Below are 15663 nucleotides of genomic sequence, written 5' to 3'. Positions count from 1 at the left end.
GTGCCCTTTTGAAATTTTTGACAATTTTTTTTGCCCTTTTGGCTCTGGACTCCCATAAATGCTTACTTAGTTTACATTTGTTTTAATGATTTTGGTTTCCTTATTCTTCTTTATGTATGATAATGGAAGCTTCTGAAATTTTGTTTCAATGAAGATGAGAAATGGATGTAGTGTGTATTATTTTTCTTATGAGGATAAGGAGCATGACCTCAAATGGCAAAAGAAAGGAGTTGAGGAGAAGGCTCTATGGTGGTGATGGTGAAAGAAAGTAAATTTGTTAAATCTAACAGATTTTTTCTTAGTTTTTCTTTTTTTGGTTAGTTTTAGGGTTAAAGGACTAAAATGACCATTATTTCATATACATTAAGGACCATATAGATCATGTAAAATATATTAAGGATCAACATAAAGTAACCGTCATAGATGAAGGATCATTTTGATCATTTTCTCTGTCTAATCTGTATAAGTAGTCAGCTTTATGTTTTGGCATTGAAATAAGGGAAAACATGGAATCAACAATGAATCTATATATATATATAAATGAGAAACATAGAGAAGGTAATGTGGCACATCTCTATGGCCTCCATTCATATTTGTCTTTTTCACTTTTTTTTACCATTTTTTCTTCATTATTTAAGTATTTTATTTTTAATATCTCAAAAAAAATTCACATTCAATTACTCAATTTTTCACCTACCACTATAATATATATTTAATATCTTTAATAAAATAAAAATAACTATCAATAACTCACACCTCTTCAACTTATAATCTTAATAATACTCATAACTCCTTTTTTTTTTTTAATCTTCATAACCACTAAAATTAAATTTATTACTTTATGACACCTTATGGTATTCCTTCTCTTTTGGCCAAAGTCATCTATAACCCCTTAAAGTTGTCCGCATAATTCATTTAGACACCTCAACTAGAGGTAGTACCTATTGAACACTTTAACCTTAAAAAATTTATATCTATTAGACACAAAATGTCAATCAGTTGAAAAATAAAATTGTGTGTAGCTCAAACGCAAATACATAGAAGGTGTACCAATGAAACAACGACACGTGGCGGTTGAATTCAATTTTTTAAGAGTTCTATTTAAATAATCCAAAAGGAATTTTAAGAATATAAAAATTAACTTTTTTAATTAACGCCCCCCCCCCCACACACACACCCACCCGCCTCAACCCTCTCATCTTCTTCTTTACCCCTTTCCGTCAGCGTCGACACACAAATAAAACATCTCCCCACTCTTTCATTCCCTTTCATCAGCATCGACAACACCTCCTACTCATTGCCTTCATCTTCTTTCGATAATAAACATTTATCACAGTTACAAAAACTAATAACAAACTTTTGCTGAAAAAAAAATTGATTTAGTTTTCTTTCATCAAAATAAATGGAGTTTCGCCAAAATATTTAAAACCTGAAGAAAGAGGAAAAAACAGAAGAATAGTTGGAGAGGGTGAGAGAAGAGAGAGAGAAAGTTGGTGGGGTGGGGTGACATGGGAGGTAACTGGTAAGTACAGAGATGGTGGATGGAAATCGTTGAGGCTGTTCCTAGGAAGAAGACGTCCTTTTTTTTTATTGTTAGTTAATTGTTTTTGGTTTTTTTATTAATTAATGTCAAGGTCAATAAATAAATAAATAACGTACTTTTTTCAGGAAAAATAAAAAGGAAAATGTTTTTTCGGCATCTTCACGCGCCCATGGAAAGTGAATCACAAACGATTTGCCATGTAGGCAAAAAATGCTTAGACGGTTCAAATCTGGGGTGGTAGAGGTGTTCAATAGGTACTAGGTGTAGTTGAGGTGTCTAAATGAATAATGAGGACAACTTTGAGGGGCCGCAGATGACTGTGGCCTTCTCTTTTTCTATATAAACTAGTAAAGAAAGCCTGGGCGCTGCCCGGGCACAACATTAATAAAGTTATATTGTTGCTCTCTCCGTCCCATATTAGATGAGAATCTTACTAAAAATATTTTTTTCATATTATTTGAGCACTTATTAAATTAGGATAGAATTAATTAATTCTTTTCCATTTTACCCCTACAATTAATATGACCATTCCTATATTGTATGTGTATTTTTTGTAACTCATTTCAATTGCATTGATATAAACAAAGGGCAAAATGGTGAAGTCTTCCAATGTATTAATGATTTCTTAATCACCGTGTAAAGTTGGAAGTGCCCATCTAATATGGGACGGAGGGAGTATAGTTAATGTATTGTTATAAAATTAGTAAAGATTGTTATAATATATTTTGCTCATAAGTGAGATAATATAGAAACTTATTTGTCATTTGTCTTTTTAATTTCAATTTTAAATAGCAAATAAATGTAGCGATAAGATTGAGGATAGAAATGAAGCATATCTTTGTAAATTTAAGTAAAAATAAACAGAGTAGAAGTAACATTAGGGTTATCGATAGGACGATTCATTCGGTTATTTTAAAAAAAATTATATCATTCAATTTTTCGGCTATTTTATAATGTATAACCAAAATTAAAATTTTAAAATCATCCCAATCCTAATTTATGTGACACAAGCAATATAAAAATTGGTCTTTTTTTTGTTGTCTTGTAGATATTTTAAGTTATTATTTATTGTAAATTATAGTACTTTTTATTAAAGTTTTTAATAACATAAGTTACTTTTTATGTTGGAGAGTTAAACCAACTTTTTTTTATGTGTCTTTTAATTTTATATGTGTTTTGTCCTTTTCCATTTTCAAAAACCAATACTCTCTCCATTTTATTTTATATGTCATTTCTTTTTATAAATATATTGGTTATTCCCTCTTCTTATTGGAACACATGTTGACTTGTGGTGAATAGTTATTCTCTCTTCTTATATAGTAATTCATATTTTGTAGCAAGAAAAATTCCATTCAAAGTTATTCTTTCACTTCTCCATCACCGTATCATACATTAGGGAGGGTGAGGAAGAAATGCTAATCATCACATCATATGATTGCTTTCAACAAAGTCGTAAAGAATCTATGGGTAAAAATACTTTTTTTAATTTTTTAAATTATATTTTTTACTATAATAATTTATGTGATGTTATTTATTTTGTTAGTCAATTTACCTAATCTTTGAAATTAAATTGAATAAACTCCATCCAAATAAAATCATGGAGTAACTAACAATTTCATAATATACTATTTGTGCTTGTAGGGTGAAGAAGAAAGTTGAGGAAGATACAAAAGTAGAGAAAATTGTGAATTTTGGAAGAAGATAAAGTAGAGTCTTACAATAAAATTATTATTATAGCAATTTGATCTTTTTAGATTTTCTTTCCTATTCTCTATATTTCATTTATGTACTTTATTGAAGAACTTAAAATATAAGGATTTGTTTTTCTTTTTCTTTTATATGACTATAGTTGTACATACATAATTCATTAGGTTAAATTATGGTTAGTTCTTCTAAATTTTTATTATGATAATTTTTTGTAACATTCTAAAACGAACATTATGTACTCGATGTTACTGTTTATTTGTATGCCGAAGTGCATTCCTAAATATGACACTAAGATTAGAAGCATTTTAACTTACAAAAAGAAAAAAAAACGTTATCCAAGCAATGAATTAAAAAAAATTGACAACAAACTTGAGTATTTGTATAATGAAAAACTAAAGAAACTATAAGCATTATATGCCATACTTTCGTTGTCAAAAAAAAAAGAAAAAGACAAATATTCTATTTATTTTTTTACTTATTTTTTTTTGGATAAATTTCACTATATTTTAATGGGAAAAGGGACAAATATACCCCTGAACTTTCGACAATGGTATGTCAATACCCTCCGTCATACTTTTCGTCCACTAATGCCCTCGTCGTCCAATAACCAGTGCACATTTGCCCCTCCCACTAACGGAAGACTCTTTTTGTACACGTGGCACAATCCTACGCCTCAACCCGGGTTGACCAAATCTTTAACCCAAATTTCAAATACCCATTTAACCCGCCCAATTACCCATTTAACAAACTATCTACAAACCTAAAGAAAAAGCCCCATTTACTTTAACTCTTCTTCTTCCTCGTAAGGTCGCCGCCATCGTTGCCGTCTCCCACCCCCTCACCCCATTCTCCTCCTCCTTCTTCTTTTATCTTTCCATCTACTCTTTCAATCATCTATTTGAACAATTAAACAAAAGAGATCGAGAATTCAAAGCACCTATTTCTACAAAGAAAAAAAATGCCTTGCCAAAATCTTGAAGAAGAGACTTAAAATCACTTTGCCTTGGATAAAGTTTCTGCAAATTAAATTTATTAACATCATCTATCAGAAAAAAAAAATAATTAGAGTAATCGAAAATGAAACAAAACATAACCAAATCAAAACATTAATTGCAATTTATTTGCATGCTCTGCTACTTGTATGTCCTTTTTGGTAAAGAAAGAGTAAGGGCACAAATACGTCTGATGCAATTTCAGGAAGGATAACTTCCAGCAAAGACTGAAATTATATAGAATTTGGATCCTATTTGTAGTTGATCTGCCAATTCTTTGAGAAAGTGAGTTCCATTTGTAGTTTTCATTAAAATCTGAACATTGTTCAACCCCATAATCCCAAAAACACTGATAAAGATTCAGAATTCAACACATTGAGGGTTCTCAAACATGAACATCAAGCTTCAACCTGAAAAATTTCCAATCAAATCATGCAATTTACCTCGAAATTATTTTCGATTTCTGCAAAGAAAAAAACTAAACCCATGAAAGGAAAATGAGATTATGAGCTAATACAACATATGTTTCTTCTCCAAATGGAAACAAAGTTCTAGAAATTTTCTGCAATCTTCTTCTTCTTAACTAAAATCAAAAAATAAATTCAAATCTTCAACCCCACAATCCCAAAAACTCGATTCAGATTCAGATTTCAACACATGTTCGAGATTTCTACCTGGGGTTCTCAAATATGAACAAATTTTGATGTGGGTAATGGGTGTATTGGGCGAGTTAAATGGGTAATGGGGCGGGTTAAACGGGTATTTCAAATTTGGGTTAAATATTTGGTCAATCCGGGTTGAGGCGTAGGATTGTACCACGTGTAAAAAATGAGTTTTCCGTTAGTGGGAGGGGCAAATGTGCACTAGTTATTGGACGGCGAGGGCACTAATGAACGAAAAGTATGACGAAGGGTATTGACATACCATTTTCGAAAGTTCGGGGGTATATTTGTCCCTTTTCCCTATTTTAATCTATTATTATTATTATTTAAAAAGTGTCAATTATTACTCTCTCCATTTATTTCTTTTATATATTGTAAAAACTTAAATGTCTCAAAATTTATTATTCTACTTATTCCTATTCTTTATTGTAAATTTAAAGGCCTAAATATTTAACTCCAACCTTTCATTCTCTAAGCAGAATGAAAAATTTATATGTATCTATATATATATATATTTGACAACAAACTTGAGTATTTGTATAATTCTAATGAAAAACTAAAGAAACTATAAGCATTATATGCAATACTTTCATTTCAAAAAAAAAAAAAGACAAATATTATATTTATATATTTTTTGATAAATTTTACTATATTTTAATTTATTATTATTATTAAAAAAAAGTGTCAATTATTACTCTCTCCATTTATTTTTTATATATATTGTAAAAACTTAAATGTCTCAAAATTTATTATTCTACTTATTCCTGTTCTTTATTGTAAATTTAAAGGCCTAAATATTTAACTCCAAGCTTTCATTCTCCAAGCAGAATGAAAAATCTATATTTAAAAAATGATTTGAGACCTCTCTTTGGCCAATGATCCTTATTTTTTCATTTTATTTTTTATTGTTGTAATTTTCACTATATTTCTATTACTAATTACTATTAAAAAATGTGTCAATTACTATTCCCTTCATTATTTTCTATTATTTATTATAAGAATTTAAATACCTAAAATTTTACTACTCCACCTATTCCTATTATATATTGTAAATTTAAAGGCAAAAATATTTATCACTCAAATCTTTCGTTTTCTCCTTAGCGAATGAAAATTTATTAAAATAGAGTAGTCTAATGAAATAGCATTTCAAATAGCTTGAAAAAAGTTAAACCATCCCTTTAACTTTTCTAACTATGAGATTTCTCTTTTTATCTAATTCTCAATAATCTAAAAAATATTTACATAATTAGGTAATTAAAGAATAAGATAATTGCTTAATAAATAAATTTTAAAAATGGAAAGGCGTAACTCTCCAAAAAAATATATTCTAACATCCATTTATATTTATAACATTTCATGATGAACCCATGCACTAAAATATTGCACTAGCAAAAAAAATATTTTTTCTCTATTTTCTTATTTATTTTATTAGTTTATAAGAATAAAAGTCACAATTATTATCATTTATTGTCCAAATTTTTCATATTCTTTATTGAAAATCGAAACTCATCCACATATTGATATATGAAATCATTGATATTCATTTTTAACTTCTTCATCTTTATGTAGTGTTTGAATTACATAGTTTATTCAACTTCTATACAAAATTGATATTAGAGCTCTCTTGTGTATTTATTATTTCTAATTTTTAATGTAAATTTTTTACGAAATATTAATTTTTATGTCTTTCATATGAAAGTTTTGTGTAGATATATAACAAAAAGTTTAAGCTATTAATTTTATCAATTAAACAAATTGATATGCTCATATTTTAAAGTAATAATTATGAAAATTTTAAATTATAAGTAGGAAAAATTACATGAACTCTAAATTTATATAGTTAAATAAATATATAGACGTAAATAGTATTATATAAAGGAAATTATTAGTGAAATAACATAAATAATTTAAAACATCCAAAAATGATTTAGCAACGTATATAAATTGGTGCATAAAGAAATATGTCTTTGTATTGTTCCAAGAAAAAAATATAACTCTCTTTTTATGTTTCTTGAAATTAATTTAATTTTATTATTTTTTTCTTTTATTGTTATTTTCTGTTTGATTTTTTCATATATATATATTTTAGTATTGCAATTTCTTAATTTTTTTATATCAATTAATATAGAAAAATATACGTGATTTGGTTAACTAGTAAATTCTAAAAACTAAAATGCTAGCACAACTAATGTAGAAATCTTAGTACAACTAATGTAGAAATTTTCCATTTTCCTCCTCAGCATTTAAGGAACTTAAAATATAATTAATTTTTTAATGGTCTTTATAATTAATGAGAAATAGCGGAGGAAATTATAAGGTAGGAAATTGAATGCTTGCCAATAGAGTGAAAATTCGGTAGCCAATCAATTGAACTATTAAGATTTTCCGATCCATTATGAAAAATGATAAACTATTGTTTATCGTAAATCTCAACTTCAAAATTGTCTTGTTTATGAAGTTTTTTCAAATGATACTCGCTTTATTCATTTTTGACTTTGCATATTTCATTAGAAATAATGACTAATATGAGTATTTTACCACAATACTCATATTAATAGATGTATAGTCTTAGATCTTGGAAAGTGATTTGGAGAATAAACAATTAATGTTGATGGTATAATAAGATTTTTTTTAATCTTTTCTTGATATGTTAAAAGTGACAAATAAAAGTGTATGAAGATGATATTTTCTTTTCATTTTCTAACCTCATAGGAATTTGAATATAATTGTGTATTCTCCGTCTCAAATTATTTGTCATGTTTCTCTTTTACACGTCTCTTAAGTAATTATTAATAGGAGAATGTTTTGACTAGTTTATTCTCAGTTATGTCTTATGATATAATTTATGTTCATCCAAAAAAATAAAATAAAATAAAATAATATATATATATATATTCTATTGAGGTGTTTGTAATCTTCAAGAATCACTAACAATAAAAAGGGGGAAAGTAATTATTTTATCTTGAACTTTTAAAATGATAAATAATTTGAATAATTATTTTTAGAAATCATGACAGATAATTTGAAAAGAGAAACAATAAGGTTAAGCCTATAAGGTGAAGATAAAGGTCAACGGAGCTAGGGGTATTGCCCTATTTGAAAAGGATTCAGATGAACATCTTTTGTAAAATTATACTATATATACACGATTAATATATATTGTAAATGTTGTTATAGACGTTGAACCTCTTTGACTTCTTCGTATATTTATTTGTTCATATTAGGAGTTTAGTTGATCCAACCAAGCACGTGTGGTGATCTTAGTTTTCAACCTCTCAAGACTTTTTAACATCTACTACTAATTTTCCCATATAAATTAATGCTCTTTTGTGGATGATCATATATTATCTTAACCAATTTTAGTATCCGAATTCCAAGGTTTTATAGCATGCTAATACTCTTGGTATATTATGGTTTAAATGTAAAGTCAAAGACTTTTTGTTGGGTTTTTTTCTTCATTTACTTTATGATTAGGAAGATCTCATTTTCTGTCTTTACATTAAATTGTTCTTTTATTAGACTTGTAAAGAGTTAGTAAAAATGAGTATGGTCTTGTACTTATAAGAAAATGAATTTGAAGGTAAAATTGGTTGATTTGTCTCTATTGCATGCGTGCAAGATATGCATTGAGGTCTAATTCAGATCGAGTTTTGAAAAAAAAAAAGTACTCTAACATATCTTTGATTGTTATAACTCTTTGTTAATTCTCTGTTTTGTTTTTTTAGCCCGCTTGTTTTCGCAAAATTTTCAAACTTCCAATCACAAGTATATGTATTTTTAAAAGTGTTGTGAAGCTTTGGAGGATGACTTGGTCACAACAATTTGCATCCTTATCAGACTAAAATGACTTTTAAGACTGCAACATGTATTACCAAAATTGTTACTATTGTTTTGTTTCTATTATTAAGTTTCAATAATGTTATAATTTTTCTGACAAATAGATGTTTAACATGTATTTGTATATAAACTTTTAACACCTATCTCATTAAATTACTTAAGTAAATTGACATGGATGGCCCTTTGAGGAAAAGTATTCCTCCAATTCTTTTTTAGTCATAGTTCGATATTTTTTTTCTCAATTGATTTATTTCTCCAACTAAACTCAGTCATGGTACAGTGATGAGACTGCTTCACCCTTAACCAGAGGTCTCGGGTTCGAGCCATAGATTAAGGCTGGGCACCGGACTGGGTTGTACCGGTACCGGACCAATACCATTTCGATCCAGTCTGGTTCGGTAGTCTACGGAATGGAATGGGACACCGTGAACTGGTACTCGGGACGGAACGAAATCACATTTTCATCCTGGTAATTTCGGTCCGGTTGATCTCGATATATTTCAATTCCGTTCTGGTCCGGTAATCCGGTTAATTATATTTCATTAATTAATTTATATTTTATAATTTATATATAGGCATATTTTTTAAAAAAATATGGATTGGATTGATATTTTTTTAATTTGTGTCATTGTTTTATCCTTATTTTTATTTAATTTTTTAAAATTACAAACTTAAGTTATTTAAATTACAAGTTATAAGTATAACTTATAACATATTAATAAGTAATAACTTATAAACTTCAAAAGATTCAAAATTTCAAATCTTGAAAACTTAAGTTCAAAAAACTTTAAAACAAAAAAACTTTATTAAACTTAAACTTGCAAATTTAAAAAGTAAAAATTTTAAAAAATATCTTTAAAATAAACTTAAGTAAAATTACATTATAAATTTCAAAACAACTAATTTAAACGTAGAAAAATATATAAACATTCATATTTTCGTAATTCAAAAAATTAAAATAACTAAAAAAAATATTATTATTTTTTGAAATAGCTATATGTGTCGTCCCGTTTATCCCATCCCGTTCCATTCCGGTACTGGTCCGGTTCCATCCCAGTATATAGTGGGACGGGACGAAACCTACTATCCATCCCGGTAATTTCGATCCGGTTCATCCCGGTACCGGTCAACCCGACCCGTTCTGGTCTGGTACCAATTCGTTCAGGTCCGATGGTTCCGGTCTGGTCCGGTGCCCAACCTTACCTTGGGTATAGGAAAAATCCTGTTGAGAGCCCGAATACCGAGTGGGAAACCAAAAAAAAAAAAAAAAACTAAACTCAGTTGGGTAAATTTTCCTTCTGAAAGGGCATTTTTCCTATTGGGCCCTAAATGTCCAATGGGCCTATTCTGTCAGAGCCTGTAGGCCCATCTTGTTCTGATGCCCATTTTTGGCCACCCCGTGGATTGGAATGATAGTCCATCTAAAACTTGCAAGGGTCATTTTCACTTTTGTCCTTATTTTTTTGGATTAATCACAGAAATCTCACCTTGTAGTTTACTTAATTATTATCATTATCTCCTATAAGTTTTACAAATCTCCAAAGTCCCTCATTTTCACGCATCAAATTAATGTATCTCGCGCATCAAATTAATGTATCAGAGCATCAGTTAGTGTATCTCGCGCATTAGATTAGTGTATCATGTATAAAATATACATCAGATTAATGTATCATGTATAAAATGTAATGTATCTTACCTAACGATTAATGTATCTCGCGCATCAGATTAATGTATCAACGTTTATATTATTGTATCCGTTTGAGGGATTTCTATAATTATAAACTTTTAAGGGATAGATTGTAATTTTGCCTTAAAAACATGTGATTTCTGTAATTTATCCCTTTTTTTGTTCATCTTTAATTTATGTTCTTCGTAACTAAAAAAGAAGAAGTCACAAGGTAATTTATATTTTTATATTTTTTTATTTCATACGTTATGTTCAAATATGAATTTTATTTCTAAAGAACTTATATCCCATTAGGTTAGGGGTGTACATAACTGGGTTGGTTCAGGTTTTTCAAATATCAAATCAAACAATTTGTGTCCGATTTTTAAATCTATAAACCAAACCAAACTAATAAAACTCGGGTTTTTCAACCTTGGTTTTTTTTTTGGATTTTCGGGTTTTTTCGGGTTTTCCTGGTAAAGTATTCATACAAACATATAATTTACTTGTACTTCAAATATTTCTTTAGTCCTACCAAAATACAATTATCTAAGGTGTTTTTGAAGAAAATAACACAAAATATGATGAGTAATGACACTAAAATATCCAACAAAAAAATAATAATAATGAAATCGCGTAAAGCAAATATTGCAAATTAACAAGTCATAATGAAAATGGTCATAATTTAAAAGTACTAAATCATGCTAAAATAAGTTTAATAAGTATTAGTTACATGACTAAATATTAAAGGAAATTAAAATTAGATTATGTATTTGAATTGTCTAAACCAATGTAAAACCAAAGAACAAATATTTAATATTATTGTCATTCTTAATGTTGAATTGATTTTTCTTTTTGCATTATTATTAATTTGATTTTGATTTAAGTTTTATTATAATTACCAACATCTGTGGACTATAATATTTATTGAACCATTCAGAATTCTAAGATTCAAACTTGAAATAATATATTAAAAGATTAAAACTATGAAAAAGTATAAGAAAAATTTAAAAATTATATCAAAGTAAATATTTTTATGTATATTATAAAATTTTAAAATTATATATATAATCTCGGGTTGATTTTTTTTAGTTAAAACCAAATCAACCCAAATATAGTCGGGTTTTGTTTTTCAATACCAAACCAAGTCAAACCAACCACTAGTAGGATTTTTTTTCTCGATTTATGATTTGATTCAGTTTGATTTTGTACACCCCTAAGGTGTAAATTGATTGCTAAGGAAAAAATAAATGAAAAAACAATCATTTTTAGGACAAAAATTATAGATTAGTTCATTTTAAGGCAAAACGTACAATTTCGTCAAATTGCAAGGGAGTAATAGACTGAGCTCGACTACAAATTTACGCTTTATGTATCTATCTATCTCAATATATATTTATTGAAGTGATAAGGGGGGAATGATAGTTCGTTCAGTCTATCCAGCAAAAGCTTCTAGCCGAATACTTCTATACTCTCCTACCAATAACATGTCTCTGGCCTAAATAGAGGCAAAAGACCTATCCAAGATCAACATTATGATTATAAGGATCATAATAGTTCTTGAACCAACAGAAGATGAATTGGGACGAAGCATACTACAATAGAAGAATACTATTTCATGATCAACATTATGATTATAAGGATCATAGAATACTTCTATACTCTCCTACCAATACCATGTCTCTGGCTTAAATAGAGGCAAAAGACCTATTCAAAATCAAGATTATGATTATAAGGATCATAATAGTTCTTGAACCAACAGAAGATGAATTGGGACGAAGCATACTACAACAAAAGAATACTATTTCATGATTTGATTGACTTCAGACAGGACCACTCAATAAACTAGTAAACGTGTTTGCGCGATACGCTGATAATATTGAAGTATTATTTCTAAACGTACACTTTAAATTGTGATGTTTAATTTGTTCAGACATGTTAAATGATATTACCTTAAAAAAAGTTCAACCACTATATTGTTCCTCAATAAAATATACTCTTATCCCACATCCCGCCTCACCCAACCCCATATCACCCATAATAATCTATACAAATAGAGACAACGAATCATGTTTTAAATTCGCCCTGAATAAGATCATATTCACACACATAACTTTAGCCTCATAAATTTTTGTAAAACTAACTATTTAGACAGAATGTCTGATTCTGTTCACTTTAGAATGTGAGGTCCCAACTCCCCATGAAGGATTATCCTTCTCTTTAATTTCTGTACCACTAATTTTATAATATATGTCACATTAACTTTTCATTTTCACAAACTATTATATCCACCCCCGCCCCCCTCTTTTTAGTGGGTAGGGGAAGGTTTTGATGGGTAGGGAGGGGGGGGGGGGGGGGGGGGGGGAGAAAAAGTTACATTTGGTTTGGCCCCTCACAAATTTGGGAATATTTGTCTAAAGCCCCCAAGCCATGCCTTTTTTCTCAAATTAATTAATTCATCACTTATAGTTTTAATCATTTATCTTGGGAGTAACATATTATATCCTATGTATTATTTTATTGTATTGGTTTCCTCGCTAAATAGAATATTCAGAAAAGTAGTAAACTTAACTTTAATTTTAAGATGCACATAATACCAGCATAATATATGAGCCATGTAAAATTACATGCAAAATATTATTTCTATTGGATTGTATTATGAATGTAGTAGGTAATTAGATTTAGAAAAATTATCTAAAGACACATTTTTAGTTTAATACAATAAAATTCGATTTTTTTTTTTACTTTCTTGAATTCTGTATCAAGACAAAATTAGATAAAACAAATTAAAACAAGGAGAGTATCCAATCATTGTACGATCATCGTCACACTATCATTCGTTGCATAACAATTCCTGCGTTATTAATCAGTGCATAAATATTTTTCTCTATGACTATAATTTTTTTCGTAAATATGAACCAAACGACTCTTAATAATTAGCAAGGTAAGATGAGTGTTAATTCAAGAAGTTAAATAATTAAGAAGCTTAAAGACTAAGTAAGCAAAGATCCTCTTGAATTCTTAAAAAGCAAAATAAACAAAACAAAAATAGATAAGTGAGAAATAAACCAAGTACCTAATTGTATAAATGTACATAATAAATGCAATAGTATATTATAAAGTCCTTTATCCACTTTATTCAACCTCCTTACTCCTTATATATATTCTCAATTCTCTTTAGCTTTATTCTCTCTTGCTTTCTTCCCTTTCTTTCTTTCTTCCTCCATTTTGATGTGATATTCTCCACTAACAATATCCCATTCCAAACTTTTACAAAAGTGAATTTTACATTATTCAAGAAATTAAACTATGGTTTTTTCCTCTATTTCTGCTTATCTTGATCCATCCAACTGGCAACAGGTATGTTTTTTTTTTTCTAACAATAATATGATGATTCTAAATTCTAATGTCAATAGCTAGCTTCTTGAACAAAAAAAGTAAAGAATTCATAAAAAGATAAATATTCTTATTCAACTTTTATTTGAATTTTAACTTCTTTAAATTATTTTTAGCATATACTAAACAATTTTTTTAATTCATTTTTCAGCAAGTTGGATATAGCATCCCAAATCCTCAACTTCTATCAGGACAATCACAACCAACACCACCCCTGCCACTAGCGAGTACTACTCCTCCACCACCCCCACCGCCACCTCCACCTCAGCCTCATCATGTGGGTGGTGGTGGAGGTTCAATCAGACCAGGCTCGATGGCAGATCGAGCCCGGTTAGCAAACATACCAATGTCAGAGGCAACTCAAAAATGCCCTCGTTGTGAGTCAACAAACACAAAGTTTTGCTACTTCAACAACTACAGCCTCTCCCAACCTCGTCACTTCTGCAAGACCTGTAGAAGGTATTGGACGAGAGGGGGCGCTCTGAGGAGCGTCCCCGTGGGTGGAGGCTGTCGTAGGAACAAAAGAAGTAGCACTAGTAGCAGTAGTACTACTACTATTACTAGTGCTAAATCCAGCAATAATAATAATACTTCCAAATCTCAAGCTACTAATTCTGGTTCCACAAGCAATAACAATAGTACTTTTTCTAGTCCATCATCAGCAGCTAGTTTATTAGGTCTTATGAACCCTCCAATTCACCCTCTACGTTTCATGTCTCCATTAGGACAATTGACTGATCAACACTTCACCCCAAACGAAATGAATTACACATCAATTTCTTCGTCATCACCAGCTCCAATCGTCATGGGAACAAATGAAAACATGAATTTTCAGCTTGGAATGGGTAGCAACTTAGAGCAATGGAGGCTACATCAACAACTAGTGAACCAATTCCCTTATAATTTATACGGGGGATTGGATTCATCTCCTGCTTCTGGTTCTGGCTCTGCCTCTGCCTCTGGGCTTTACCCTTTCCACCAGGCTCATTACACATGTAATGACGCGGGTGGAGGTGGTGTCATAAGTCAAATAAGGCCGAAAGTTTCGAACCCTATGTTGACTCAGCTGGCATTGATGAAAATGGAAGACCACCAAGATCATGTTGCAAGTATGCCACGTCAGTTTTTAGGAAACGAAAACTGGCTGAGTAATGGTGGTAATGCTAATTGGAATGAGCTTTCCGCGAGTTTTAGCTCTTCTTCCACTAGTAATAATGTACTATAATTACTAGTAGATGAAATGTTTAGAAAAAGAGCCAAAATAGTCGCGGATCGATGCTATCTTGCTTTTAGTCTTGTATTTCACCTTCTTTTCCTATGTCGATGTTAGTCATTTGGAAGTATGTACTGTAGAAGGAATTCATATGTTAGGAAGAAAAATTGTCTCTAAACCCTAGAATCTCTAGGTTTTTTTTGCGCTTATCTTTTTGGGGGTTTATCTTTCCATTTATTTGTAGTTTGCTTTGTTTAAATTTATGCTGAATATGTTTTGGAGAATGGATGTACTTTTTTTGTAGTTATTTGTAGTAGCTTTATGTTAGACATGAAATCTAAATTTTAATTTCTGAGTAGATATCTTACCGTAATCTAAGATAAATCGTATTGATATATAATATTGTCTAACTAATTTTTTCGTTCATTGATTCTACTACTCTAAAATTTCTTATGTTTTAATTCTGAATGAGATATTCTTAGTGTTAAATACTTTAGTTATTGAATGCTAATGCTCCAACATTCCACTAACTTGATTAAATCAAATAGTCATAAACTGATCCATGAAATGATACAAAAGATATATATTCCCCTTAATGCATGTATTGAAATGAGTTTATCCAGCAAACATTTCCACGATTAATTATG

The 15663-nt window shown here is 29.5% G+C and overlaps 1 protein-coding gene across 1 annotated transcript; it reads left to right on the top strand.

The window, feature by feature from the left end:
- The first annotated feature begins 13579 nt into the window (after positions 1 to 13579).
- Positions 13580 to 15077, top strand: LOC125865538 (dof zinc finger protein DOF2.4-like). Its single transcript, XM_049545741.1, has 2 exons — positions 13580 to 13767; positions 13955 to 15077. Exons 1-2 carry the CDS (start codon positions 13717 to 13719, stop codon positions 15026 to 15028), a joined length of 1125 nt encoding a protein of 374 aa, XP_049401698.1. The 5' UTR covers positions 13580 to 13716; the 3' UTR covers positions 15029 to 15077.
- The last annotated feature ends 586 nt before the right edge of the window (positions 15078 to 15663 follow it).

This window comes from Solanum stenotomum, chromosome 5 (assembly GCF_019186545.1).
Source record: "Solanum stenotomum isolate F172 chromosome 5, ASM1918654v1, whole genome shotgun sequence".
Taxonomy (NCBI): domain Eukaryota; kingdom Viridiplantae; phylum Streptophyta; class Magnoliopsida; order Solanales; family Solanaceae; genus Solanum; species Solanum stenotomum.
The sequence above is the reverse complement of the archived record's forward strand: the minus strand, read 5'-3'. Positions and strand labels throughout refer to the sequence as shown.

Coding starts and splice junctions, on each gene's coding strand:
- LOC125865538 (XM_049545741.1), top strand. CDS start 13,717: ATGGTTTTTTCCTCTATTTCTGCTTATCTTGATCCATCCAACTGGCAA. Junction 13,768..13,954: donor ATCCATCCAACTGGCAACAG/GTATGTTTTTTT, acceptor TTCATTTTTCAG/CAAGTTGGATATAGCATCCC.